The sequence below is a fragment of the Triturus cristatus genome, chromosome 7 (assembly GCF_964204655.1).
Source record: "Triturus cristatus chromosome 7, aTriCri1.1, whole genome shotgun sequence".
In the NCBI taxonomy this organism is placed as follows: Eukaryota; Metazoa; Chordata; class Amphibia; order Caudata; family Salamandridae; genus Triturus; species Triturus cristatus.
The window spans coordinates 330,475,110-330,502,196 of record NC_140590.1 but is presented as its reverse complement, the minus strand read 5'-3'; the positions used below and the strand labels follow the sequence as shown (position 1 = coordinate 330,502,196).

The window sequence follows — 27,087 nt, the reverse complement described above, 5'->3', positions numbered from 1 at the left end:
GGTAAGCCTTTTGGTGATTTGTCCGCAGCGGAAAGAAACCATGTTTGGTTCACTGATGGTTCAGCGAGGTTTATAGGGATGACACGGCACTGGAAGGCGGTGTCCTATAATCCGATCACACAGAAATTATTGAGCACAACTGGTGAAGGTAAAAGCAGCCAATTTGCCGAGCTTTACGCTGTTTACCAGGTTTTGAAACAAGAGTTACCTGGTACATGTCATATTTTCACTGATTCTTGGTCCACTGCCAATGGACTGGCTGTTTGGTTGCCAACTTGGCATTCCCATAATTGGAAGTTACATTCCAAAGAATTATGGGGAAAAGAGTTATGGCAAGAAAGTTGGGAGATGCTCCCACAGAGTACTGTTACAATCTTCCATGTGGATGCTCACACCCCGATAGATTCTCTTGACAAATTTTTTCATAACATTGCAGATGAGAAGTCTAAAATTGCTGAGGCAGTGGTGGACAGGCAAGATTCTGATATTGCTGGATTGGCGAAATGGGCACACCAGAAGGCAGGACATTTTGGAGAGAAGGCCACTAGCAGGTGGGCTGCTGATCGAGGAATTTACATTCCCTTAGATTTAATCAAAAATGTTATTTTACACTGCCCCGTTTGTCAGCATATCAGACGGCGTAAGGTGCCCCAAATTGTTAAAGGTCATTTACATCGCGGCAAATTGCCCGCTCAAATTTGGCAGATCGATTACATTGGTCCACTTCCCATGAGTAGGAATTGTCAATATGTTTGCACTATTGTTGATACATACAGTGGCCTGCTGGTAGCCCTTCCCTGTAAGCAAGCTACCCAATTGAATACCATTAAAACATTAGAATTAATTATGATGTACTATGGTGTGCCATTCCAAATTCAATCTGATAATGCATCCCATTTTCGTGGAAGATTGGTACAGGAGTTCTGTGCGGAAAACAATATTGAATGGATATTCCATATCCCCTACTACCCACAGGCCTCGGGCCTGGTGGAGAGATTGAATGGTCTGCTAAAGGACCAGTTGCGTAAGTTAACGGATGACAAGTATAAAAATTGGCGAGACTTTTTGCCCCAAGCACTATTGATTTTGAACAATCGTCCTTTTTTAAATGCTGAATCTCCACTCATGCGTTTGTTTCCCCCGAATGCTGAGGCTATGCCTAATGAAATCAGAGAAACCGTGATGTATTGGGAAATTACTCCCGGAGCTTTGGCTCCATGTAGAGCGACCCCAGGGTCGGCAGGTTTAGACTTGCATGCTATGGATGACATTGTTATAAAAAGTAGAGATCGAGTCATCATAGAGACAGGTGTTGGTGTTCAGATACCACCTGGAAATTTCGGATTGATCGCCCCTAGATCGGGGCTGGCTGTAAAAGGCATTCAGGTGCTTGGAGGAATTATCGACAGTGATTATCAGGGAGAGATTAAGGTGCTCCTGCTGAATAGCAGTGAGATTGACTTACTGATACATCGCACTGACCGAGTGGCTCAATTACTGATAATGCCTGTTTTCAGTGGTGTATTAATGAAAGGCACTGCTCCAACGTTGCTAACTGTACGTGGCCAGAAAGGTTTTGGCTCCACGGATAATCCTGGGGCCAGAGTTTGGGTGCAGTCGCCTAAGAATCCCCCTGAACAAGCAGAGGTCATTGCCACCGGTCAGGATAATACCATTTTGGTTATGAGACCAGGGAAAGATAGCTGGGAAGCGGTCCCGGCTGATAAATGTTATTTACGAGAATGATTAATGTCTGTATTTGGTTCTCTTTCAGATCATTCTTTGGATTGTTGCTGCAGGATGTGTCGGAGCCGGACTGTTTTCGGACTGGTACGACGAGAAAGGAGGGATCCTATCAACCCGGGATGAACTGGGAACCCGAGTGTTGCGTTCCTTCGCTGCATGGGATTCATCATCGAACTTTTGGACCGCACTTGCCAAGAGGGTGACTGACGCCCCTCACTTCTGTTTGACACTGATGAGATCTGTCCATGACATTCTGGCGACCTGCCTGGTTGCTGTCCCCGCCTCATTGGAAACTTTGACTGATATTTTTAATGTCTCGAAGGCCCGTCCCAATATTCTCCTGGGTGATTTTGCTACCCATGTATATTGCCCCCTATGTATTGAATTGCCGAACGAGCAAACCCTCATCCAGTCCCAAATACTTACTTATAATATCACACAAGGTGATTTGTGCTTCTTTCTTACGTGTAATCCTAGTGCGATCTCTGAATGTCTACGCCTCAAACTAAAAGGCGCCTCTTCATTTACCGCTCACGAACGGGCTTTGTGCTTTCAAAGGACACCGACCACATGTGTTTCAGTTCAGAACAATATGACCTGTAATAGTTTGGTAGTTACCCCCAGTCACTATCGCACGATGTTACTACCTGCCGGATGGCTTTTCTCATGTGGTAATACTTCCTGGCCATTTGTCCCTGCAAACATTTCCGGAGGCCCTTGTGCCATTACGAGACTCAGTTTGTTGATGTTTGCATCGCACCCGAATGCCAACTCTCGTGTGCTTCGAGATACTGTAATGTTACAGGAGGATTGTGACCCATCTTTGCATTTATATTCCAAGTCTGAATACCTTAGCTTAGCTGTTTCAATTATTGGTGTTCCTGCTTTGGCGGTTTATAATGCCAAATCTATTGGGAAAATGGCCTGCTGGATGGTGAAATCTATTAATCATAATTCTACAATTTTGTCTGACATGCTATTAGACGCCCAGGGTGAACGTAGGGCCATTTTGCAAAATAGAGCAGCCATTGATTATCTTTTGCTTAAACATGGACATGATTGTTCGGACTTCGAAGGTCTCTGTTGTTTTAACTTGTCTGACCATACACAGTCCATTCGTGCCCACATCGACAAGTTGCGTGACTTAACAGAAGAAGTTAGAAAACACATTGACCAGGGGTGGTTTGACTGGCTCTTTAATTGGTTACCTGATATACACGCGCTACGCCAAATATTAGGTGGTATTTTGATTGCTGTTGCTGTTTTGATTTCTATCTGTTGCTTTATTCAGTGTATTCCTTCATTATTTCAATTCTGCACACTTGGTACTAGACATAGATCAGTTAGCTTTGTTTCATATTATTCTTCCACAGATGTTAACTCCATTTAATGAATGTATAATAGACTGAAGTCAAGGGTGAAATGTACTGCTCGATTTTTCCGGTCTTATTGTGCTGAAGGGTGATTTAGGTGACTTCAGTCTCTTTCCATTCAAGTCTAAGGGTTAGAGTAGTGTATAGAGCCTATTTATTAGGCACTTCGACATGATCCTGTGTTCTTCCCCATAGATTAGGGTTTGCACATATATCCTAGAGGATAGATCCGTTAGTATTAGGGGTAATCTGTTCTATAGTGAGGGTATTTCATGGAGTCGTGCTGAATCCAGGCCTGGTAGGCCTTAAACGGGAGAGACTCCATCTTTCTTTCCTCTCCGGCAGCTTGGAAAGTTTCTAGGTCGAGGGTGATGTTTTAGTTACGAGGTGTTATTCGCTTGGAGAGAACCGGTTCAGGCCGGCCCTTATCGAAGGATTGTATTTTTCTTCATGCCGAAGACACTACATCAGGCCGGCCGGCTGGGAACGTGTCCTTGGTACGGGGAGGTACAAGAATTTGGTGGGCGGCAGGTTACGGGCTGGAATTTTCCATGAGAAAATGCACCTCTATATTAGTGAAAGTCTGAGGCAGATACTGCCACTTGCTTCTTGTCCATGGGCGGCACCTGGCCGTTAGTAGTAAAGCTGCTACTCATTCCAGGGAAGACAGATGACAAACTTGGAGGTGGAGAAAAACCGAGAGATAGATATTCTAAAGAGAAGAGAGTAGCCGATGAGGAAGAGGTCCCAGTGACTCAGAGAGGGAGACGGGAGTAAACCCGTGCTTGCGGAGGTGTGACTTCCAGGCGAAGCCGAGGCGCAGACGAGAAGGGAACCTAGATGACCATTGAGTGCAGGCTACATACGACCAAGGTGATGTCAACCCCTTACTATTAGAGTGTACAACTTAATCTTTCACTTTTCTTTGCAGGTCATGTGATATGTATTATGTTCCGTGAGTGTGCATGTAATAACTAAATAAAGTATTCAGTTTGTAGTAAAGCAATATGTGCTACGTGTTCTTGTGTAAGAGGGTAACCTATTCTTCTAGTCAGCTGTGACTTAACATGGAATCCTGATCAGGTAGGTGGTAACTGAATAAGGGAGAAAGGAGCCCTTCGAACTGGGGAACAAGTTGTGCTCAACTAGCTGTCTTTGTGTGATCTGATATATAGTAACACTGATGTTGTGGTAATTATAGGATGAACTCGTGCTAAGGCTGCCGTCTGGGCAGGAAGTCTTGGGTCCGTTTGGGACCGCGAGGCTGTGACTGCCGTCTGGGCAGGAAGTCTGTGGCTGCCGTCTGGGCAGGAAGTCCTGGGTCCGTTTGGGACCGCGAGGCTGTGGCTGCCGTCTGGGCAGGAAGTCCTGGGTCCGTTTGGGACCGCGAGGCTGTGGCTGCCGTCTGGGCAGGAAGTCCTGGGTCCGTTTGGGACCGCGAGGCTGTGGCTGCCGTCTGGGCAGGAAGTCCTGGGTCCATTTGGGACCGCGAGGCTGTGGCTGCCGTCTGGGCAGGAAGTCCTGGGTCCATTTGGGACCGCGAGGCTGTGACTGCCGTCTGGGCAGGAAGTCTGTGGCTGCCGTCTGGGCAGGAAGTCCTGGGTCCATTTGGGACCGCGAGGCTGTGACTGCCGTCTGGGCAGGAAGTCTGTGGCTGCCGTCTGGGCAGGAAGTCCTGGGTCCATTTGGGACCGCGAGGCTGTGATTTGTAGGTCTTGGTATATATATAGTAGGAATTCCCTGTCCTTAGGTGGAACATATATGTGGTTATTTAGGTGTGAACAGGCCCTAGGGAGGGGGTAACGTTCTGGTTTGGGTTAGAGAGGCTCTGCTGAGCGGGTTCTATCTGATCCGAAAACCCAAGCAGAACACCCCTACAATCTCACACTACTTGAGATGCAAGCCCTAAACAACCTCAAAAGTAACAAAGATATAATCATCAAACCAGCCAACGAGGGCACAGAAATCCTACGACAGTTAGACAATACCGATCACTATTGTGCCCTACCATCTGATCCACTACCAGGGATAAGAACCAAAATTCAACAAATCACGACACTGGCATGGTCCAACGATTTCATAACAGACAAAGAAGCAATCTACCTCAACAACAACCATCCCTGCACAGCTTTGCTTTATGTCCTACCAAAAATCCACAAGGACCAACGGAATCCTCCTGGCAGACCGATCGTGTCAGGCTGCGGCTCGATCCTCGAACCAATCGGAAAGTACATCGACAGCATCATCAAGGAATTTGTTCCTCTCGCGGATACATATATCCGTGATAGCATGGATTTTATCAATCTCATTGAGGACACCCCCTTCACACTAGGAACCGATTTCATGGTTGGGATGGGCATTGAATCACTTTGCACCAATATTCCCCACCAAGAAGGCCTGTCAGTAATAAAAGAAATCCTTGACCCACGACCACAACCCGCTAGGATCCCAACAGACTTTGTGATGACCCTCCTGGAGATTGCCCTAGGAAACAACTACTTCTTATATAAGGACACTTACTATCTTCAGATCAAAGGGGTGTCAATGGGTGCCTGCTTTGCCCCACATTTCGCCATACTCTACGTCCACCATCTGGAGAAAACAAAGATCTTAACTGACCTCAACTCATTCAGTACCAACATTTCCTTCTGGCGTCATTACATAGATGATATCCTGCTCATTTGGACAGCAAACAATGAGAGCTTACTACAATTCATGGATTGGTTGCATACCTACCAACAACACCTTAGGTTCACAATTGACCCTAAAGAAAACTATTTACCGTTCCTTGGTCTTTCACTACAAGTAGAAGAAAACAAAATCGGAACAGCATTATTCAGAAAACCAACTGAATGAACCACCCTATTGCTATACTCCAGCTACCATCCACAGGGATTACGTGATGGGTTACCCTTCGGGCAGTTTTAACGGATGCGCCGCAACTGCAAATGGAGGAAGGACTTCTTCAGGTAAGCTGAGGTCCCGACTGAAAAATTCATCGCCCGGGGCTACCCAAAGAAACTGGTATCCAGAGCGCGCAAACGCGCATGGTAAAACCACCGTCACACCTTGCTTGCACCTAAGGAAAAGAGGGTGAATTCACGCATCCCTTTTGTCTCCACTTTCTCCCTCACTAGCAACAAAATGTCAAAAATCATTAAAAGAAACTGGAACACCCTTGCTCCTCTAAACCTATTCAATGAACCTCCATTGTTCTCATACCGCAGAGGTAAAAATCTTTCGGCCCACCTGGTACACGCCATTACATGGCCAAAAACGAACACCAGAGACGAGTCTGTGAGGGGGCCCATGGGGCCTGCCACCTCTACTTGGACACTACAAATGTCAAAGATGTACAGCGTGTCCCACTTCACTCAACACGAAATACTTTGAGTACAACAGACAGAAACACCAACTAAGATCTCCCACTAACTGCAGATCCCAAAATTGTATCTACACAATACGCTGTCCGTGTAATCTTCTATATGTCGGTCAAAACACGCAAATGATCAAGGACAGAATCATCCAACATCGAAGTCGCATAAGATGTGGTGTGTTGACAGCACCCATTGTCACACACTTCCAGGAACACAACCATAATGACACAATTAATCAATCAATCATGTAACTTGTAAAGCGCATCACATCCCCGGGTGGGTTTCAAGGCAGGGGGGGAGCTGTTAGTGCTCGAAGAGCCAGGTCTTGAGTTGTCTCCTGAAGGTCAGCAGGTCTTCGGTTTGACGTAGGTGGAGGGGGAGGGTGTTCCAGGTCTTGGCGGCGCGATGGGAGAAGGATCTGCCTCTGGAAGTAGTTCTCCAGAAGCGTGGGACCGTGGCCAGGGCGTGGTCAGCGGAGCGGAGTTTTCTGTTGGGTACGTAGGAGAGTCAGTTGTTGAGATAGGCTGGGCCGGTTTTGTGGCGTGCCTTGTGTGCGTGGATCAGGAGCTTGAAGGAGATTCTTTTGTAGACGGGGAGCCAGTGCAGGTTCTTCAGGTGGGGGGTGATGTGGTCGCGGCGCGGGACGTCGAGGATCAGGCGTGCAGAGGCATTCTGGATTCTCTGTAGTCTGCTGATGAGCTTGAACGAGGTTCCGGCGTAGAGGGCGTTTCCGTAGTCGAGCCTGCTGCTGACCAGGGCCTGGGTGACTGTTTTCCTCGTGTTTGTCGGGATCCATCTGAAGATCTTGCGGAGCATGCGGAGGGTGTTGAAACTGGTGGAGGAGACTGCGTTGACTTGTTTGGTCATGGAGAGTTTCGAGTCGAGGATGACTCCCAGGTTGCGTGCGTGGTCGGTGGGGGCCGGGGGGGAGCCCAGTGATGTGGGCCACCAAGAGTCGTACCAGGCGGAGGGGTTGGACCCAAGGATGAGGATTTCAGTTTTGTCTGTGTTCAGTTTGAGGCAGCTGTCCTCCATCCAGTCGGCGACGGCCTTCATTCCCTGGTGGAGGTTGGATTTGGCGGTGAGGGGGTCCTTGGTGAGGGAGAGGATCAGCTGAGTATCGTCGGCGTAGGAGATTATGTTGAGGTTGTGCTGTCGGGCGATGCGTGCTAGTGGTGCCATGTAGACGTTGAACAGCGTTGGGCTGAGGGAGGATCCCTGTGGGACGCCGCAGATGATCTTGAAGGCCTCGGAGCGGAACGGGGGGAGGCGGACTCTCTGAGTTCTGCCGGAGAGGAAGGAGGTGGTCCAGTCCAGGGCCTTGTTTCAGATCCCTGCGTCGTGGAGGCGCGTGCATAGTGTGTGGTGGCAGACGGTGTCGAAGGCGGCAGAGAGCTCTAGGAGGATGAGGGCCGCCGTCTCGCCGTTGTCTAGCAGGATCCTGATGTCGTCTGTGGCGGCGAAGAGGGCGGTCTCGGTGCTGTGGTTGCTGCGGAATCCTGATTGTGATGGGTCTAGGATGTTGTCTTCGAGGTGTCGCGTGAGCTGGGTGTTTACTATCTTCTCGATGACCTTAGCTGGGAACGGGAGCAAGGAGATGGGCCGGAAGTTCTTGAGGTCACTCGGTTCTGCCTTGGGTTTCTTCAGTAGGGCGTTGATCTCTGCGTGCTTCCAGTTCTCAAGGAAGGTGGCGGTCTCGAAAGAGAGGTTGATGATTTTGTGCAGGTGGGGTGCGATGGACTTGCTGGCTTTGTTGAAGATGTGGTGTGGGAGGGGGGTCGGATGGGGAACCGGAGTGGACTGATCCCATGGTCTTGATTGTGTCCTCGATGCTCACGTTGGCCCAGGTTGTCAGGGTGTCGTGGGTGGTGGGGTGCGGTGGGTTCGGTGCGGTGTGGTCGGCAGGGGTCATCCGGGGTCTGAAGCTGTCATGGATGTCGGTGACACAGACTTCACCTGGATGGTTATTGACCAACCTACCTTACCCACCAGAGGCGGCAATATTCAGAGGCTCCTGGACAGGTGTGAATGCCGAAGGATAGCTCGCTGCAATACAATGAAACATGGCTTGAACACTTTGGATGAATGGAACACTACACTCACATGAGCCATCCATTTCTTGCTTCTAACTTGATATTCCTGATCACACGGAGCGTTCCCACCATTGTGTTGTCCCCGAACATGTGTCTATTTAATTTTTAATTTCTTCAATCACAGACTGCCTACATTTCAATGTAACAACTACCTTTACTGTCTTGTGATTAATTGTTCCTTTCTGTGCTTACGCAAATGGCTGACTTCACAAGCATGTTTTCTAGCAATTTTCTTAACACGTATGTGCCTGCAACCTCTACTTTTCATAAACCACTTAAGCAATATGAGTCATCTCCAAGAGGCTGTTCAAACTATGCTGTTTTAAAAAAAACATGAATCATATCCAATATGCTGATCAAACTATACAGTCAGTACATAATGTGTTCCCTCAAACAAGGTTTACCGCTCCGCACCGAAATACCTTCCAGTGGGTTAGTTGACACTCCCACTAATTGTCTAACAGCTTCGCATACATATATCAAGCGCCAATTTACACTTATGATTACTGAATAGAAATTATTAATATATGTGGGTGGGTGTTGGAAAGTGGCTTATTGGTAGGGGCAAATGTAGGTCTGCCACTGGCAATAAGGCCACTATCACCTGGCAGGACTCAGCATAGGTCTTAGAAAATTATTCCTATGCTCAACCCTTGGTAGCTTGGCTGCGAGCAGGCAGGCTTAACTTCAAAGACAGGTATGTAAAGCATTTAAAAACACCAATTCAGTAAATAATTAAGACACAACACATAATAAAAATCCAATACCAATTTATTAAAATAGGAAATATGTTTATCTTTAAAAGGACACAAAAACGCAAAAAAATCCAATGTAGGGAACCAGAGATATGGATTTTTAAAGAATTAGCAAAATATAGCACTTAGAAGATTATAGCACCATATTGGGATACCTGCTCGCGCTAGACCGGGTCAAAGTCAAAGTTTCAGGCCGACCGCGATGGAGCCCTGGGCGGCTACAGCTCACGGCAGGTCCTGGTCTCAGTTTCTACCTTCACAATTAGAAACTTTACTGGAGCTTTTCTCCGAAGGTCCCTCGAAGCTCCAAGCCAGTCCAGATTCGGTGAGGGTTCGCCTAATTGCCTTTCGACGAACTCCCGGTCAACTTCCCTGGAGCAGACTTAGAAATGTTTTCTTTAGCGCTTCAGCTTGGCAACCCAGGAATCCAGGCCGACACGCGATTGAAGGCAGGCGGCTTGGCATTCGCGGTTGCTCCCGGTCACCTTTTCAACGAGCAGACTTAGAAACTTTTCTGGAGCTTTTTCTCACAGGGTCTCTTGATGCTCTTTATGTAGCCGGATCCGGTGAGGGTTCGTCGGCTTCAGATTTCTTCTAGTCCCGGTCAAACTCTGGAAGTTGGACAGATGGAGCTTTTAGCAGAACGAACCTGGATGGCTTGACCGGCTCGTGGTTGAAGGCAAGCGGCCTGGCTGGCCAGGATGAGTTGGTCCCTTTATGGAGCTTTTTTTCCAAAGTTGCTCCAAAGTTCTCCAAGCTTCTTGAACTTCTTCCTGAAGTTCCTCAAGGGGTCCCCATGTGTCTCAAACTCACTCCAAGGGTCTAGAAGCTCCAAGATGGTCCTTGAAAGTTGAGGACTTCAGTTCCCACAATCCACTGGTACAAAACCCTTACAAATACACTGGTGGTTCTCCAAGGTGCGGATTTAGGTGGTGATGTTCCAGATGAACTCTTTTAACCTGTAGATTTCAGGGAATCCACTCTTTAGTTCTTATTCAGCAAAATAATCTGCAATGTCTTGCTTCAGTAAGTTTCAAGCAGCAGATCTGGAGGGCTCTGCCCCTCTCAGATACTTATTCCAATTTCTCTGGGTCAGGCAGAAGGTCACTTCTGACCAATGGGAGCAGGGTAACTCCTCAAAGATATGACCACATCCTGTAGAGTGCGGCATTATTTTGTCCCAGAGTGCATCAAATCTTCCAAATCTATAATGGCTGGTAAGAGCTGGCTAAACACACCCCTAGGATAGCTAATTTACTTAGACTCTCCCTCCTGCATCTGCTCATACCTTCCTTAATCCTACCATCTGCCTAAGGTGGACTGTTCAGAGTTTTAAATTACACTGTTCTCTGCCCTCCTCTTTGAAGGACATAGTTTACGACTCCTCCCCCTGGCCTGGCATTCCTATGGAACAGCATACTGCCCTGCCAGCAGAGCTGGTTGTCCCAAGGAGCTCTTTATCACCTCTTCAAGGCAGCCTGGCTAATCCACTTAACTCTGACCAATCAGGGCAGACCACAGGAAGGCTGAATCTGGACTTACAAACAAGAAAGTCTTTTAACTTCTTGTATGTACACTTTAGGAAAAATTCAACAATATCATATATTTTTGAATTTGTTAATACCATTCGGAAAAGTCTTTGAATGGCACTTCTAGTCCTCTCCAATCAAGTGTTATTAATCAATAACTTCCTACCATGTTAACCTACGTAGCAGGGGATTTGCAATGGGAAAAATTACTTGGGCCATTTTTACAGCACTATGGCTTACAAAAACATATTTTATAAGTACTTCACTGATTTCTACAGGACCCCCACCCCATGTGCAACTAGGGGAGTCTTTAGGGGTTCTGAATCTGTAGAAATATTGGAGATTCTCCCTCCACAGTGCTCCTAGCTTCAAAGTGGAATTTGAGCAGCACTTCACTACAATGTGGGGAGTGAAATGTGAAATTTCAATTAACCCAGGGCATATAAAACTCATTTTATATGAGTGTCCCTTATAAATATCTGACCCCCCACCCCTGGGACACCTAGGGAAGACCTTGGGGGTTCATAATATGCCAAAACATTGTAGGTTATCCATTTGTAAGTGCCCCTAACCCTAAAGTCGAGTTTGGGCACAATTTACTTTTTAAAAGCAGTACTGGCACTCAGGGCTGCTTTTAAACTGGCCGCAAGCTTCAGCAGTGCACACATGCAAGTGCAAAAAGAGCTGCTGGCCACTAAACTGCCAGGCCCTAGGGTACTAGGGACGTCTAGGTAGTTTCAATCCCCCTGCCCTATTACATACTAGGGGCGTATAGGGTAGGTCATGCCAATCACAGGGGTACCCCACCATACCCTTTTGTACTTTAGTGTATGTAGGTGTTTAAACTGTATTCTAAATGAGTCTCTTCCAGCATATCACTGGCCCTGGGCCTCGTTAGGCAGAGCCCAGGATAAGTCAGAGTCAGTTACCACCAGCATCATTCAGCAAAAAGTTGGGGGGGTGCCCAGGGCACAGGATGACTTTGCAACAGTAGGTTTACTCGCAATTCTTAATGTGAATACCCCCAGTCTTTTCTCTCCGTCTTGCACCACTGCCGATTTCTCTGCGCACGTTCTAGTTTTCCCTCAGCCAGAGCGCACCACGTGACCAGATTGGAGCATTTAGCTGTTACACGCTGAGAATGCACACAGAGCCTGACTTTTGCCTGCCCCGTGATGCGCCTAGCAATGCCTGAAGCTGACTTCAACAAGTAAGTGCTGCCCCCTGCCACATTCTCCCGAGTGCCGCCCATGCTGACCACGGCCCTCATGGCCGGTCCTCCGCCCGATATATTCATTGCCTGACCACTATATGACCCGCTGCAGTAGCCCGTCAGCTCCCCGCCTCGTGAGTACGTCCCCTCGCAGACTCCTGCTCACCTCTACGGAGGTCCTCCCTACCTACAAATTGGCTCTGCGCCCCTCTCCTCCCAGACAGCCAGGTGGTTCTCTGCCATCGACCCGGCGTTGTTCAGCACACGCCCGTCAGTACCTGCCCTATTTCATTGCACCACGCTGGAAGGCTTGACCCACAAAACCTTCATTGCGATCCCTCACGACCACCTCCCCCCCTCCTACTGCCCCCCCTCACCTCCCACAAAGCCAGCACACTCGAACAGCGAGGGGACACAGGTTAGGGGCCTACACCTCCGCACCCTTGCTCTTTCATAGGACCCCCTACTGATCAAGCTTTTTTGCTTTTTTAGGTAATCTGACCAGCAGCGTTTGGATTTCTAGCGACTGGGAGCGATTACCTGTGTCTTTTGCTGGAATTCTTGGGACCCCAATTTACGTCCCTTCCTGTAAGTTCCAGGCAATTGTTCCCTCATCCCCCTCCCTCCCCGCATCATACCCTCGCTCAATTCTTTCTTTCTCTCCCCCCAGACAGTACCTTTGCAGGTCCTAGCTTGATTGCCTTGGGCCCTGCCCCACCTGGATTTCTGACAGTGCGCCCTCTCGCGTAAGTCGTCTTCTCACGTTGGGACTAGCGCTTTTTCGCACAATCTTTCTCTGAGCCTAGTCACACGGTAATTGACTGCGGTGACCCATGTCCTCCCCTACTTTGGCTCAATCTTAAATAATACTTATACTTTCTCCTTCCTGTTCCTCTCTCCTTGGTCCACCACGGAATGATCACATGTATACAGATATATGTATATCTCTTTATCCTCATTACTGCCATATAAGTAACAGTAACCTGGTCCTGATGATGGCCTAATACTTCTACAGGCCGAAACACCATCGACTTTTACAGCGGAACTCTCGGCGCACCCCTCAAGGATACCCCACTTGATTAGTTGTGTATTCATTGTTCGGTTATCCTGACTATGTAAATTTCACCTTCGCATGTTTTTTGTTGCGCCCTCCCCTATCGCTGTACATACTTCCTAACGTGTCACTTGCGCCGTCACAATCCTTCACGAGCACTTGTGCAAAGTATCCCACAGGTTACATGTCATTCAATGTAACGCAGTGCCACCCTTCCATATGTTTGATCATATGAAGCTAAATATGTCAAATATGTATATTCACTAAAGTACAATTTATGTTACAAAAGAAATTTGTCTCCCTGGTTTTCTCCCCTTTTGATTCAGCTCTCAGCAATTAATTGTGCTTTATGTAACTGACCTCCAATTAACACCCTTTTGAGACATTATTGTATGTTGTACTTCAAGAAACTTAGTCATTTAGAAATACTCCCTTCCTAGAGGGTTATGTCAATTATTTTCTCCATACAGGCATTCCATTGTCCTCTGGGCGGACCAAGGGAGGTGGGGGTGTACTCTATCACTGTCTTTGAATTATTTAATAAAAAGCTGTGAAGTAATTCTTCTAATCTTGGAACGGCTGTTCTTATGTTTCCAGATAAATCACACATTTTTGTTTTAAACATTTACAACTCAAATGGCCAGTCGGTACATTCCAATATCATCGACTCTATTGCTTTGGTCATTGAGAAACTGAAGACATGCTCCCAAGAGTCCGGCCCAAGTTCTATCTCTTTTATCCCAGTAGTAATTATGGGTGATTTATAACATTCATCCCTGCAAAAATGTCAAGCTATCCTGGCTGAAGAGGGTTGAAACCCTGAAACCGGTCCTAGGATGCTTGATTCCGGTCCAGGGAAGACATGGCTTGGCAGTTCGGGCTGGACTGTTCCCATGAGGCACAGGGTCAAGACTGATTTGCATATGGCCATGTCTGAACTGGGGTGGCGTGGTGAGAAAAATAACGATGGAATCAACCCAGATCTGTGACTGGGGGTGAATGTTTTGCCAATGTGTAACATTCCGTCCATCATCTTGTGTGTTTTTATGTAAATTTTACCTTCACTTGTTTTTTGTTTCGCTCTTCCTTATCGCTGTACCTACTTCCTCACGTGTCAATTGCGCCGTCACAATCCTTCACTAGCACTTGTGTACAGTATCCCACAGGTTACATGTCATTCAATGTAACGCAGTGCCACTCTTCCATATGTTAGATAATATGAGGCTAAATATGTATATTCACTAAAATATAATTTATGTTATAAAAGAAATGTTGTGCTTTATGTAACTGACCTCCAATTAACACCCTTTTGAGACATTGTTGTATGTTATAGGTGATTGCCCTAGTCTCCTTAAGGTATATGGCTACCTCCTGTAGTCTGATACTGCTAAGTTTCTTGAGGGGCATATAAGCTACATCGTCTGATGAAATCTAACCAGTTCTGATCACTAACCCCCTCAAGTCCAGCTATGTTCCAAGACAAAAAGCTTAGGTGATCAACAGCGTCAGCCTCTATGAGTGGAGAATCAACATCCTTCCTCTGAGTGTATGTACATCATTACAACTAATAATAAGGGGTAGTCAGTCCACCTCCTTAAGTGTAGTGAGTACAGCGATCCGATTCAAGAGGTGGAGAGAAGTAACCTTTGCCTTAATAGGCATAGAGTGAAACCAGCGATGATTACCTATTTCTTAGTCCATGCCAATGCACGTATTCTGCAAGGCAAGCAGTGGCATGGCTTTGGGAGGTGAGGGAGCCCCCTCCAAAACAAGGAACCCTGGCCCCCTGCATTGCGGGAGCCTCAGTCACACCACTGATTCATGTTTACACTCTCAGCTGCCTATAGCTGCCGGAAAAAAGATAGACAGGAAAAGAAAACAGTGTAGAAAAAAAAGGTGCCTCACAGGAGCACAAGAGGGCGAACTGAAAAATCATAGACTGCCATATGTGTCTCATCATTGGTGTTTGAACAAGTATAAAGACCATGCTTACAGAGGAAGGTCATTCAACTGTAGAATGTGTACTGTGTTGTCTCCTGTCGCTGTCCCTGCCTTTATGGGGCTGCGTCATATTTGTTCCATCGCTAATCACTTTCCTTGTCCTTAGGTGAGTGAGGGTAGGGAAAGCTAACCGAGCCTAGTCATTGTTGTGCCGTGTGATCAGGACTAGAAAATATTGTATAATACTCTGAATTGACCACAGGCGTAAGTGTGGTCAGGTAGATAGTATGACATTTCGATATCCCTCTGCTTTATCAATAATGTGACACACGTATTGACCAAGCTACAGGTGTATTGTCAACTTTTTGTCCTGTTCCAACTGCAAGGGGATGTACAGCTCAACTGTCACCAGTGGACACTCACAGACTATTAGTTGTTAGTGAACACGGTCCTATAAGATATTTTCAGGCCTGATCAAATGCAATATCTAAAATGTTTTTGCATAATATTATAATGGCAACCATAGCTTAAATATATCAGGTCAGAGTCCAAGATGCATGTAACAATAACTGGGAGATGTTATTTCCCAATATGGCCTACACAGAAACTACTCGAAAAAGCCCTGACGGCTAACCGATAAAACTTAATCTGTAACAAATCCCACCGCATCATATTGGGATCCATTAAAACTTAGTTCTCTTTTAATAGTAAGGACATGCTCTGTTGGAATGATAATACCTTATTTTTTTTTTTATTTCCAAGTCTCAAAGAAGACAAAAATACCTCCTGGGCAAAAATGTACATTCTCAGGTTGCCATAACCAACAAACGGAAACTACACATCACCCTGTATATAAATGGAAAGGTCAAGAGCTAATCTTTGAAGATGGTGCTCTATATGTTAAACACCTACTTGATATCCTAAATAACCTAAAAAAACATTTACCAGAAAAAGGCTGCGAACCAAATACTTATAAAGAAACATCACATACAAATCTCTAAATCTCTCATCCTGGCCAGATCACTTCCTGATTCTTTTAAAATCCCGATCCTAATGCACTCTTCCTATGCTAAAGTAGAGATTGAATCTAGAGACCTCAAACACAACAACAGGCATTGCCAAAACTACGTTCCAGAACGAATACGCAAAACAGGCATGCAGCATCGGAAACGTGTGCACAAAGTAATAGGGCACAGCTACAGGGGCCCAAGAAACAGCCAGGTTGTATGGAAAATGCCCCCCCAAAAAATCTATACACATTTGTGTATGACAGGGTTTGCATATAATAATACATTAAGGAAACATCTTGCCAATATTTGTTTTAAGATTATATCTAGCAAGTTATACTGAAGTGGTACTCAACATTAGTGCAGGAATGGACACTAGGGGTACTATCAAAGAGAAAGCCCTCTCTGATGTTTGTGGTTACAGCTGTGGAAAGCAACTGTTAACAGATGATGTTCTGTGCACACTGACGCTGTGTCGCATATTAGGAAGATATGTGCAACATGTTCTAGAAGATGGAGAGGTCAACTACAGAAATTGTTTGACTTTTCTCAAAGTTCTCTTGCTGCAGGCAAACGTTTTAATCAACAATGTCCTAAAGGAGGGAAAAATTACCATTAGACACATCTTACACCCATTCCCAGCCACTAACACAGGCTCTCACACAATTGGTGCCAATAGCTTTTGTGAGATGACAGCCTTTTTAGAAGTATATAAACGTCCTTCTAGGCCAGAATGTCTATTTTGCAGACATCAGATTTTTTTTAATTCACAGGGAGGCACTCACGACTCATACATTTTCTAGTAACATGTATACACACATTAAAGGATTGTAACCATTACACACCAAACCGGTTTCCTAAGCTCACCTTCCCGTAAAGGATCTTGCACACCGTCTCCTTACAATTTGGGAGAGTAATGCTGTGAATGTCAACCTTTATCACCCACGACAACTTTCCAGTGTTACTGATGTTAACCAGGTCCACTAGAGCAATGGTGATGTCCTAAGGAAGAGAAAATGGGGTGAATTACACATTACCAAAAAGGTGGGCAGAAGTAACGTTAGAACAGTACCATGCAAGGCAAAGGGGATCCCTTTTGAGGACACATACAGAAAAAGGTACACAACTGCAAATAGCCGGAGAGCAGGCTTTCAGAGTTTAGCTATTTTTTTTCAGCAAAGGATTATATATATATATATATATATATATATATATATATATATATATATATATATATATATATATATATATATATATATATATATATATATATATATATTATCTACTGGCGGTCGCCAGTAGATAGTTATAGTTAGGACCGTGTTTCCATAGGAAATCCGCAACATTCTATTTGGAATAACTTTGGCGCCGGTTGACGAATCCTCGTGAAATTTTCAAAATAGGTGGGGCGCTGAAAGTCTGAAAGTCTCGGGGGGATTCGTCAAGCGGGGGCTGAGAAAAAAGGGGGGTCCCAAAACGCGTTTTCCCCATGCAGTTTTCCATAGGGACCTTTAGTCCAAGGTACAGCCCGAACGGCTGAACAGAATTACTTGAAATTTGGCAAAGAGGTAGTCCTCGGGTCGGGCATGTGCCGTGTGCATATACGGTGTCAATCTGTTCAGTAGTTCCTGAGAAAATCAAAAGTAAAATCACATACATATCTGGGCGGAGCCTAACCACACATCTCATCGTGAGATCTGATTGGCTGTCAGTACTTCATCCAAGAAGTGTTGGCAGCCATCTTGGGACCAATATACATGATAGTAACTAATTACAAGCATTGCAGTTAATAGAAGGTTTTAAGACTTTAGTTACATTATAAATAATTTGTTGATGGTACCATACTCATTTTAGGAATTGTGGTGTGTTCGAAGGTGATTTTACCATGTGAAAAAGCCTTCTGCTGTGATTTCACAAACCATGTTTGAGAGAAAACTATTTTCTCATACTTTTCCCACAGAGGTTTGGAAGGTGATCTATAAGCTAAACTGAGAGCATATTTTCTGTAAATTCACATTATCTTTCTCAGTCATGTAAGAATGAAGTCTGACATTCTCAGTAAAACATGTACATCCAACAAGGGCAGAGACTGTCAGTTGATTCCTTTGTGTTCTACTGCAGCTTCCCAAAGTGCTCTAAAGAACAACTAGAGCGCTAACAGTCTTACTTATGACAAAAGTATGTCACACCTGAAGCCATCTTGATTGGAATAAAGTGGTAACACTTAAAACATTTAATTTACAAAGGAACAAAATGAGGGGGTTCATTTTGCCATATAAATTATGATTAGTGCTGCAGAAAGAAAAACTAGGGCACATTTTGACTTCTGAAATCCTCTTTTATTTCATAAAAACATTCTGACATGCAGACTGAAACATGCACTTTGAATACCAGCAGCAGACTTGCCTGGTGAGCAGTAGCTTTACTACAGTGATCTAATGAGCAACTAGAGTGCTAACATTCAGAATTTATGGAAAATGTGTGACATCTGAATGCCTTCTTGATGGAATCAAAGTAAAAAACTGAAAGTATTTCCTACTGAGGAGACTGCAGTAAATGAGGAAATTAGGAAACTTCATAACAAATAAATCTCCCAAGATGGCCACCAGAGACAAAAGAGCCCAAATGTAGCCCAAATATCATCCAGATGTAGCCCAAGTATAGCCCAATGACAGAATGTCCCAGAGTGTTCTTAAGTACAACTAGAGCGCTAACAGTCTTACTTATGACAAAAGTATGGCACACCTGAAGCCATCTTGATTGGAATAAAGTGGTAACACTTAAACCATTTAATTTACCACGGAACAAAATGAGGGGGTTCATTTTGCCATATAAATTATGATTAGTGCTGCAGAAAGAAAAACTAGGGCACATTTTGACTTCTGAAATCCTCTTTTATTTCATAAAAACATTCTGACATGCAGACTGAAACATGCACTTTTAATACCAGCAGCAGACTTTTGTGGTGAGCAGTAGCTTTACTACAGTGATCTAATGAGCAACTAGAGTGCTAACATTCAGAATTTATGGCAAATGTGTGACATATCTGAATACCTTCTTGATGGAATCAAAGTAAAAAACTGAAAGCATTTCCTACTGAGGAGACTGCAGTAAATGAGGAAATTAGGAAACTTCTTAACAAATAAATCTCCTAAAATGGCCACCAGAGGCAAAAGAGCCCAAATGTAGCCCAAATATCACCCTGATGTAGCCCAAATGTAGCCCAATGACAGAAGTGTGCAAAACACTTATTTTGTGTGTATTTGCAGTTTTATATAGTGCAGACTTGTCAGGTATTGGAGTGCTTTACATGAACATTGGTTACATCACACAAGATCAAATTCATTTTGGTTGTAGACATGGGGAGATTAAGTGATTTGACCAGAATCACAGAATGTTGAGCTGAAGCAGAAACTCCAACCTGGTTCCCCAGTTGCAAAGTCTGCAGCTCTGGAAGTAACACCACACCCTCTTCCCTTGGATGCAACATTTAATCAAGTGGTCAACTGGATAAAAAAACTAAGATTACAAATGATTTAAAAGTTCTTTGTCGCTATTTGAAAACTCAGAAAATATGTCTTCATTTTAGTTTTTTAGAGCACTAACCATAATTGTGATGCAAATAAGACCCTCTCATATATGTAATTTCTAAAGGAAATGCTCTAGGCATTACAGTTTTGATTACATCAAGATGACGTCAGGCATTCCACACTTTTGTAATAAATATAGAATGTTAGCAATCTAGTTGTTCATTGGGATACTGTTGAGAGGCAGAGGCCAGGGGCACGGACTCTGAAAATTGAAGGCAGGTAGGAGAGTGCAGAGGCAACAATTTGACCACACTAGGCAGGCAGGAAGGGCAGTGGCAGCACAACAGACTATGGAGGGCAGTGGAAAGGGGGGCAGGGGCAACAAACCAACAATACAGGACTGGCAAGAGAGGCTGTGGCCATATAATAGACCATTGTGGGCAGAAGGAAGAGGCAGTGGTCATACAACCATACATGCCAACAGACCCGTTTCAGCCAGGAAACGTCCAATGTTTTTAAGCTCAAATGGGCTTTACTTGATCTGTTTCCTGTCTACAATCTTCTCTTTTTCAATGTAACTCAAAGGGGAAAATCAATACCCCAGTTTTATTTCAAAATCTCCCTCTTACCAAGTTCAAAATGTTCGCAAGTATGGTACATTGGATCATGGTAGGCAGGAGGAATTGGGGTAGGGACATGGACTCGGATAATAGAGGACAGGAGGGACTTTGAGAGGTGCACCAAACTGACCCTACAGGGCAGGCATCAGGGTTTGCAGCAGCACAATACACCACACAGGGCATGCGGGACGGGAGTGCAGCACAACAATCCATAGAAAGGAATTTGGAGGGGACAGGACCATGCACATGGACAACAGACAACAGAGGGGAAAGAGGCAATGGTAGCTAGCTGACCATAATGGACAGACAGGAGAGAAAGCTGCAGCATAACAGACCATAAAGGGCATGAGGGACGGATCAGGGGCATTACAATGGAACCGACAAGCCAGGAGGGAGGGAATAGGGGTCTGCACATGGTAACAGAGGGCTGGGGGCAAGGGGGCAGGGCAGGAGCAGCAAGATGACCATGGAGGTCAGGCAGGATGGGCACTAGAAACAAGACACACCATGGAGAGCAACAGTGAGACTATGATGGCATACACACAGACCATGGAGGGAAGGTGGGAGGGGGTCAGGAGCAGCTAGCTGACCACACAGGGAAGGTGGGAGGGGCCATGGCAGCACAGAAGACCATGCATGGCAAGCGAGAGGGTTAGTGGCAGCACAATGGCTATGATGGGCAAGAAGGAGGGTGCAGGGGCACGCACAAAGGACCATGGAGGATAGAAGGGAGGGTCAGGACCTGGGCACAGACAAGAGAGTTCAGGGGAAGGGGCCTCACAACAGACCGCGCGGGGCAGGCAGGAGGAGCAGGGAGGGCAGACGGGTGTGGCAGTAAAATGGACCGTGGAGGACAGGAGGAAGGGGATAGGGGCATGGCATGTGGACAGGCAGGGTGGAGGTGGCAGGGACAGGTTACAGTCATCTGACAATGCTAGGCAGGTGGTAGGGGAGTGGCAGCTCAACAGAACACCCAGAGTAGATAGGAGTGGCAGGTCCATGGAACATGGTGGTCAAAAAGGATGGAGCAGGGGCATGCACAAAGACATCGGAGGGCAGGGGGAAGGAGAATAGGGGCAGCAAGCAAAGCACAGAGGCTAAGCAGGAGGTCAATGATGGGCCAGAGAATTGGGCAATGGAGGGCAGGATGAGTGGACTGGTACATCATGCTAAATGCAGGGCAGTGGCAGCACATCAGACCATGCATGGCAGGAGGGAGGAGGCTAGTCCATGGATTCAGACAACAGAGGATAGGGAGGAGGGGGATGGGGCAGCAAGCTAACTGTTCATAGAAGGTGGGTATTAGGAACTTTATTGTTTTGAAAATGTGTGTCTGTGTGAACTACTTAAAATATGAACAAGTATGCAGCATAATCTCACTTTTATTCAGGAAGAAGAGGACGTTTGGGACTGTGACTCCGGGCTCACTTGGCAGAAACATCCCCTGACCCTCCACCCCCCATCGCAAAATGTAATGCCCGTGAAAAGGGTAGGTGGACGCAGTGTTATATAGAACATAGTCCTGAGAGCACGATTGAAAATTAAAACTAGATATAGTATATGGTATAAACTATGCACCAAAAAGTGTGATATAAGATGAACCGGGGCGTGAAATATAATATGCAATACATTGTGCGCAATGACAGATTCATTGGAGAGCGCGAGATAGCACAGGCACTAGCGCTTGCTATGTGATATGCGCCTTGGAGTGTAATATGCACAGGGCAGTGTTGTGTAACCTAAGTAGTCTCTAAAGTTGTAATATAAAATATGTGCTGGGTAGTGTAACATTGCATATGCACTGTGACAAAGATATGGATCCCAGATAGTAATATGCATGGCATAGCGCTGTGCTTTATAACATAGGCATCGAGGAAGGCACGTTAGATGGGGCAATATAACCCCTGCGAAGGCAAGTGTGGCATGACATATTCACGGGGTGGTGTTACAGTGCACATGGGCTAGAGAGTGTCATAGAATACCCACTAGCTGGTGGAATACAACACAGAGGTGTGTGGCACTCGGCGGGCACTGGTGGGTGTAACACAGCATTGGGCTCAGCCAGGAGCACGCTGTGACTCTCACGTGAGGTTTGTCTCCTTTCCAGAGAGTAAAATAAAAAGTATTACACATCCGGCGGTGGATGTGTGTTTTATAATTCGTGAGGGGGTTTCTTGCATAGTTTGGTCGAATTTTTGTCGAATCCCCTTTGAATGGCTTGGTGTGCATGTGTATTAAATGTGCCCGTCAATAGCTACCCATGTTTGTATAAATAAACGACAAGGGTGTCTACTTGGAGAGTACCCACCAGTGGGGGCGCCGGGATTAGGCACGGTAGGGTGTCAGACATGTCAGAGCTTCACTAGCGGTGTGAATACATTCTACGTGGATTCATTGTATGCATAGTCGCCTTTTAATGAATATCACGCAAATCGTCATGGTGATAGGTACATACGGTTTGTCCAGCATGTCCTAGGTGTTTCTATAAATATATATATTTTTTTAAAAATAAAAAACAAAGGCCGGCACCGGGGGATGGGGTCCCCGGGGCCATAAGTGGCCTGAGGAGGGGGCAACACAGCCCCCCTCCTAAAGAATAAAAAAATTTAAAAAAGGCCATGACCTGGGGGTTGGGGTCCCCGGGGCCGATTAAGGCCTTGGGAGGGCCAAATTAATTTTTTTCAACAAAAAAAATTGGGGTGCAGGCCCTGGGGGATGGGGTCCCCAGGGCTAATAAATTAGAAAAAGAAAGGGGGCCACACAGCCCTCCTTCTTAAAAATAAATAAATAAAAGACCGGCATCGCGCCGGAGGCCACGCCCCCTCCTTGCAGCACTCTGCAAACGCGCCCCCTGACCAGTTGTACGTTGAGGAATTAATTCCCCTTCAATACTGAGGGTCCCTGAGGGCCAACTAGCCCAACAGGTATCTCCAGTATGCGCCAGGGAGCTGCGCTGCAGACAGGTGTTCTGAGGCCACGCCCCTTTTTACACCTCCATGCAACGCAGCTCTGTGGCGCTTACTGGAGGTACCTAGTGGGCTAGTTTGACCCTAGGGACCCTTAGGATTCAAGGGGACTTAATCTCTCAACTCAGAACGCCCACAGGCCCTGTGGCGCATTTTTAAGTTGGGGAAATAATTCCCTTTCAATCCTGAGGGACCCTGGGGTCCAACTAGCCCACCAGGTGCTTCCAGTAAGCCCCACTGCTCTGCGTTGCAGAGAGGTGGTGCAGGCCGTGCCACTTTTTACACCTCTCTGCAACGCAGCTCTGTGGCGCTTACTGGAGCTACCTAGTGGTCTAGTTGGACCCTAGGGACCCTCAGGATTCAAGGGGACTTAATCTCCCAACTTAAAACGGCTACAGGGCGTGTTTACACAGTGGGGAAGGGAGGGGACGGGGCATGAGGTGACGTGTTCAAACACGCCCTGTGGTGCGTTTTAAGAGGTAGTTTTAATCCCCTGCCCTATTATATACTAGGGGCTTACAGAGGAGGTCATGCTAATCACAGGGGGACCCCAACGCATAGTGTGCCCTAGTGTATGTAGGTGTTTTCACTGTATTCTGAGTGTCTTAACATAGCACTGGCTCTAGGACTGGTTAGTCAGACTCAGTTACCACCAGTATCCGTCTGAAAAAGTTGAGGGTACAGGATGATTTTGCAACAAGGCTTGTTTCTGCTCTTCTGTTTGTTCTTTCTGCACGTTATACTTCTTCCTGCACTTTGAGGACTTCTGTTGCTTCTTTCTGCATTTCTTTTTTTTCTTTCTGTGCGTTTTTCCTTCTTTCTTTACATGTCCTATCTCTGTAGGCATAGCTAGAAATTTTAAAAACCTTTGAAATTCACTGAAAAAAACATAGGTTTCAGGCACGTTATAGCTAGGAATTAGCATTTAAAAAACCTTAGAAATTCACTGAAAAAACCATAGGTTTCAGGGGCGTTATAGTTAGCTGGACTTTTCACTCGTACAAAACCATAGAAATTCCCCTGTTATAGTTAGTTCAGCTAACTATAACTCGCGCGCCCGCAATGCACTGCTGATGACGTCACATATTACATCACTCATGACATGGTCAGTGACATCACTGATGACATCATCCTTGTGATAGAGTGGCAGACCTCCTCTCCCCCTAATATAACCTTTGATACACACATTCAAAAATAGAAATTAAAATTTTCAAAATAATGGACATACCAATACCAGTTACAACAACCTATTCAGTAATTGTAAGATCCACATCCACTCATTCACCAACAGTCCTATACAGTCACTCATACATGTACTCACGCATCATATGTACTCATACACCTATACATCCTGTTACACAACGCCACTCATCCATAAAGTTACTCACACACATAGTCACTCATGCTAATAAAGAATCAAACATCCGTTTACCTGCATATACAGTTATACACACACCACCACACTTACTGCTACAGAAACTTACACATACTTAGTCTTTTTAACAATCACTTATAGAAACACATACTTATTCATACAGGAACTCTTTCAATCTCTCACTCTCACATATACTCACTTATATACACCAATAGTCACATATACTAGTTTAAAACATATGTAGTTACTCATAGAGACACTATTGAGACAGTCATTCACTCACTAACACACCCATGCACACACTCATCCACCCATACAGTCCTGCACACATGCTGTCTTCAACACATACAAACAGTGAGTCATTTCCCAAAACAATCCGTTAACCATTGTGCATATGCATAATATGTTAACATCTCGAAGTATGTATACTTTTTATGTGTGGGTATGTATTTATATAGTTTCCACCTACCGCAGAGGGAAACAAAACCCTTTACAACCCTCTCCAAATCACTACTGTAGGACTCATCCTAAACCTCTTTCGAACTATCCCACTACCTCCACTCTCGGACTCATCCCAAACCTCAAATACTACTATAAACTCCCAAAAAACGCTTTCAGAACTCTTCCCTCCTTTATCCTATTCATCCAACTAATAGGCGCACATGTCCACCACTCCTAATAGCAATCTATATTTTCCCTCTACTAAGCCACCTTGCTTTCCAGACTAGTGTGCACCTCCCCGAAAAGCGCTGCAATGCCTCATTAGGGGTAGTAAGTGCTAAATAAATGCAATTACTTTGCTAATCAGTCCCAACAGTCTTTAACATGATTTTAATCTGCCAATGCCTGGCGACCTCAAATGTGCATGCAAACCACTGAACTGAAGGGAGAGAGGGGTGCCCTTTTCAGGCCTCCTCCAAATTCTGATTCTCAATTACTTGCACCTAAACTGCCAGAAAAGATCAGGAAAAGGCAAAAGCGTAAACAATGGCATTATGAATTGGCCTAATGGAGCGTGGAGCAGACGTCTACATCATCGCCATGCTTTTGTAAAGGCACTTTTATACAAAAACACAAGGATGAGACAGTTACCTAGAAATGAGCAACAGAAATGGGAATGGAGGCTTAAATTTGTCTACACCTGCATGCAAACACATCAACTGAACTAATAGGAATAGTTGTTCACCAGCTCAAACCTATGCATTATTTTCTCACATGTGGAATACAAGCACTGCAAAATCTAAATTAAGCCAATGACGTTTACAACACCAAACACACACAAACAACTCACGTGCAATAAACAACCTATGCAACAAATCCTTATGTACAGAGGTCAGCAAAAAAAATGACAAAGGAAGGTAGAGCAAAAAATAGGACCATGTGCATTTAGAATAACTCAATTGAACAGCAGCACATTCCCACTGGCCAAAATCACCATGCAAACATGGAATCACAACACTGCACAACATTGTACCTATGCCCATCGTACGCATCGACCTCAGCCACCCACTGAAAGAGGAAGCACAACCATCAATACAAACTACAACAAAGAGGAAGAATGACATACAATTGGTCCATACGTTTACCTTTTGAGACAGCTGTGCCATGGTACACCTCCACATAGCTAAAATGAGGAGAAAGGCACACTAAAAAGGTACATTTAAACAACATAAAACATTTTCCAGTGTAGTCAGTGTACATGGGTTGGTCTTTAAATCCAGTCAAGTACATTGATTTACCGATAGGCACAGTTTCATTTTTCTATTACTAAAATGCTAACTTTTCGACATTGTTAATATCTCATACTATAGAGGCAAAGTGTTTCTTAAATGTTCAAAAGTATGTCTAAATCAGATTCTTTGCATTTTGCCTTATTTAATTTTATAGAATCCATCTTTCTCCATTCTCTTTGTTGGATACTCTTCTCTGCAGCAAGTCTGTCCATTTTGTTGGCGCGTTTTTCTAGTGTAATATGAAGGTCACCGTCCTCGGCATACAAAAAAAGCATAGTACTCATTTGTGGCTTCTACAAAGGACCGTGAGAAGGACAGGGTGGGTGTCTGTTTATCTGTTTCTAGCCTAGTGACCTCTATATATTAACTTGATGCCGAACCACTAAATCACCAAATAATTAGAAAGACAGATTATGGTACTTGCAATGCTGTAGTCCTAGCATGTAAGGCAAAGCTGTCAGTACAAATAGGTTATGAAAAACAAGATTGGATGAACTATCCACACCTGACACGGGACAACATGCATTCGCTGAACTCACTACCAGGAAACCCCCAAACATCTTTTTCTAGGATTCTGGTGGTTACTGAAAATTTAAATCCAACTTATTTCTAATATATAATATGGAAAAAATGTATCTTAGCCAACTGCTGTCATGTTGTACAATGCACAGTGCAGACATCCTCTCCTGTGTACACAAGAGAAGGACTGAAGTCCATCTTCACATACCTCCCAGAGACTAGGCAGTTCTGTTCAGTCAGTTAATCACCCTCTAGA

The 27,087-nt window shown here is 45.2% G+C and overlaps 1 protein-coding gene across 2 annotated transcripts in view; it reads right to left on the bottom strand.

The window, feature by feature from the left end:
- LOC146809601 (uncharacterized) overlaps positions 1–27,087 on the bottom strand; it is a 177,867-nt gene that overhangs the window by 98,457 nt on the left and 52,323 nt on the right. For both annotated transcript variants that reach the window (XM_085616440.1, XM_085616441.1), the window contains exon 3: positions 16,956–17,090. In XM_085616440.1, the coding sequence (XP_085472566.1) occupies positions 16,956–17,090 (135 nt within the window). The remainder of the gene's footprint in view (positions 1–16,955; positions 17,091–27,087) is intronic.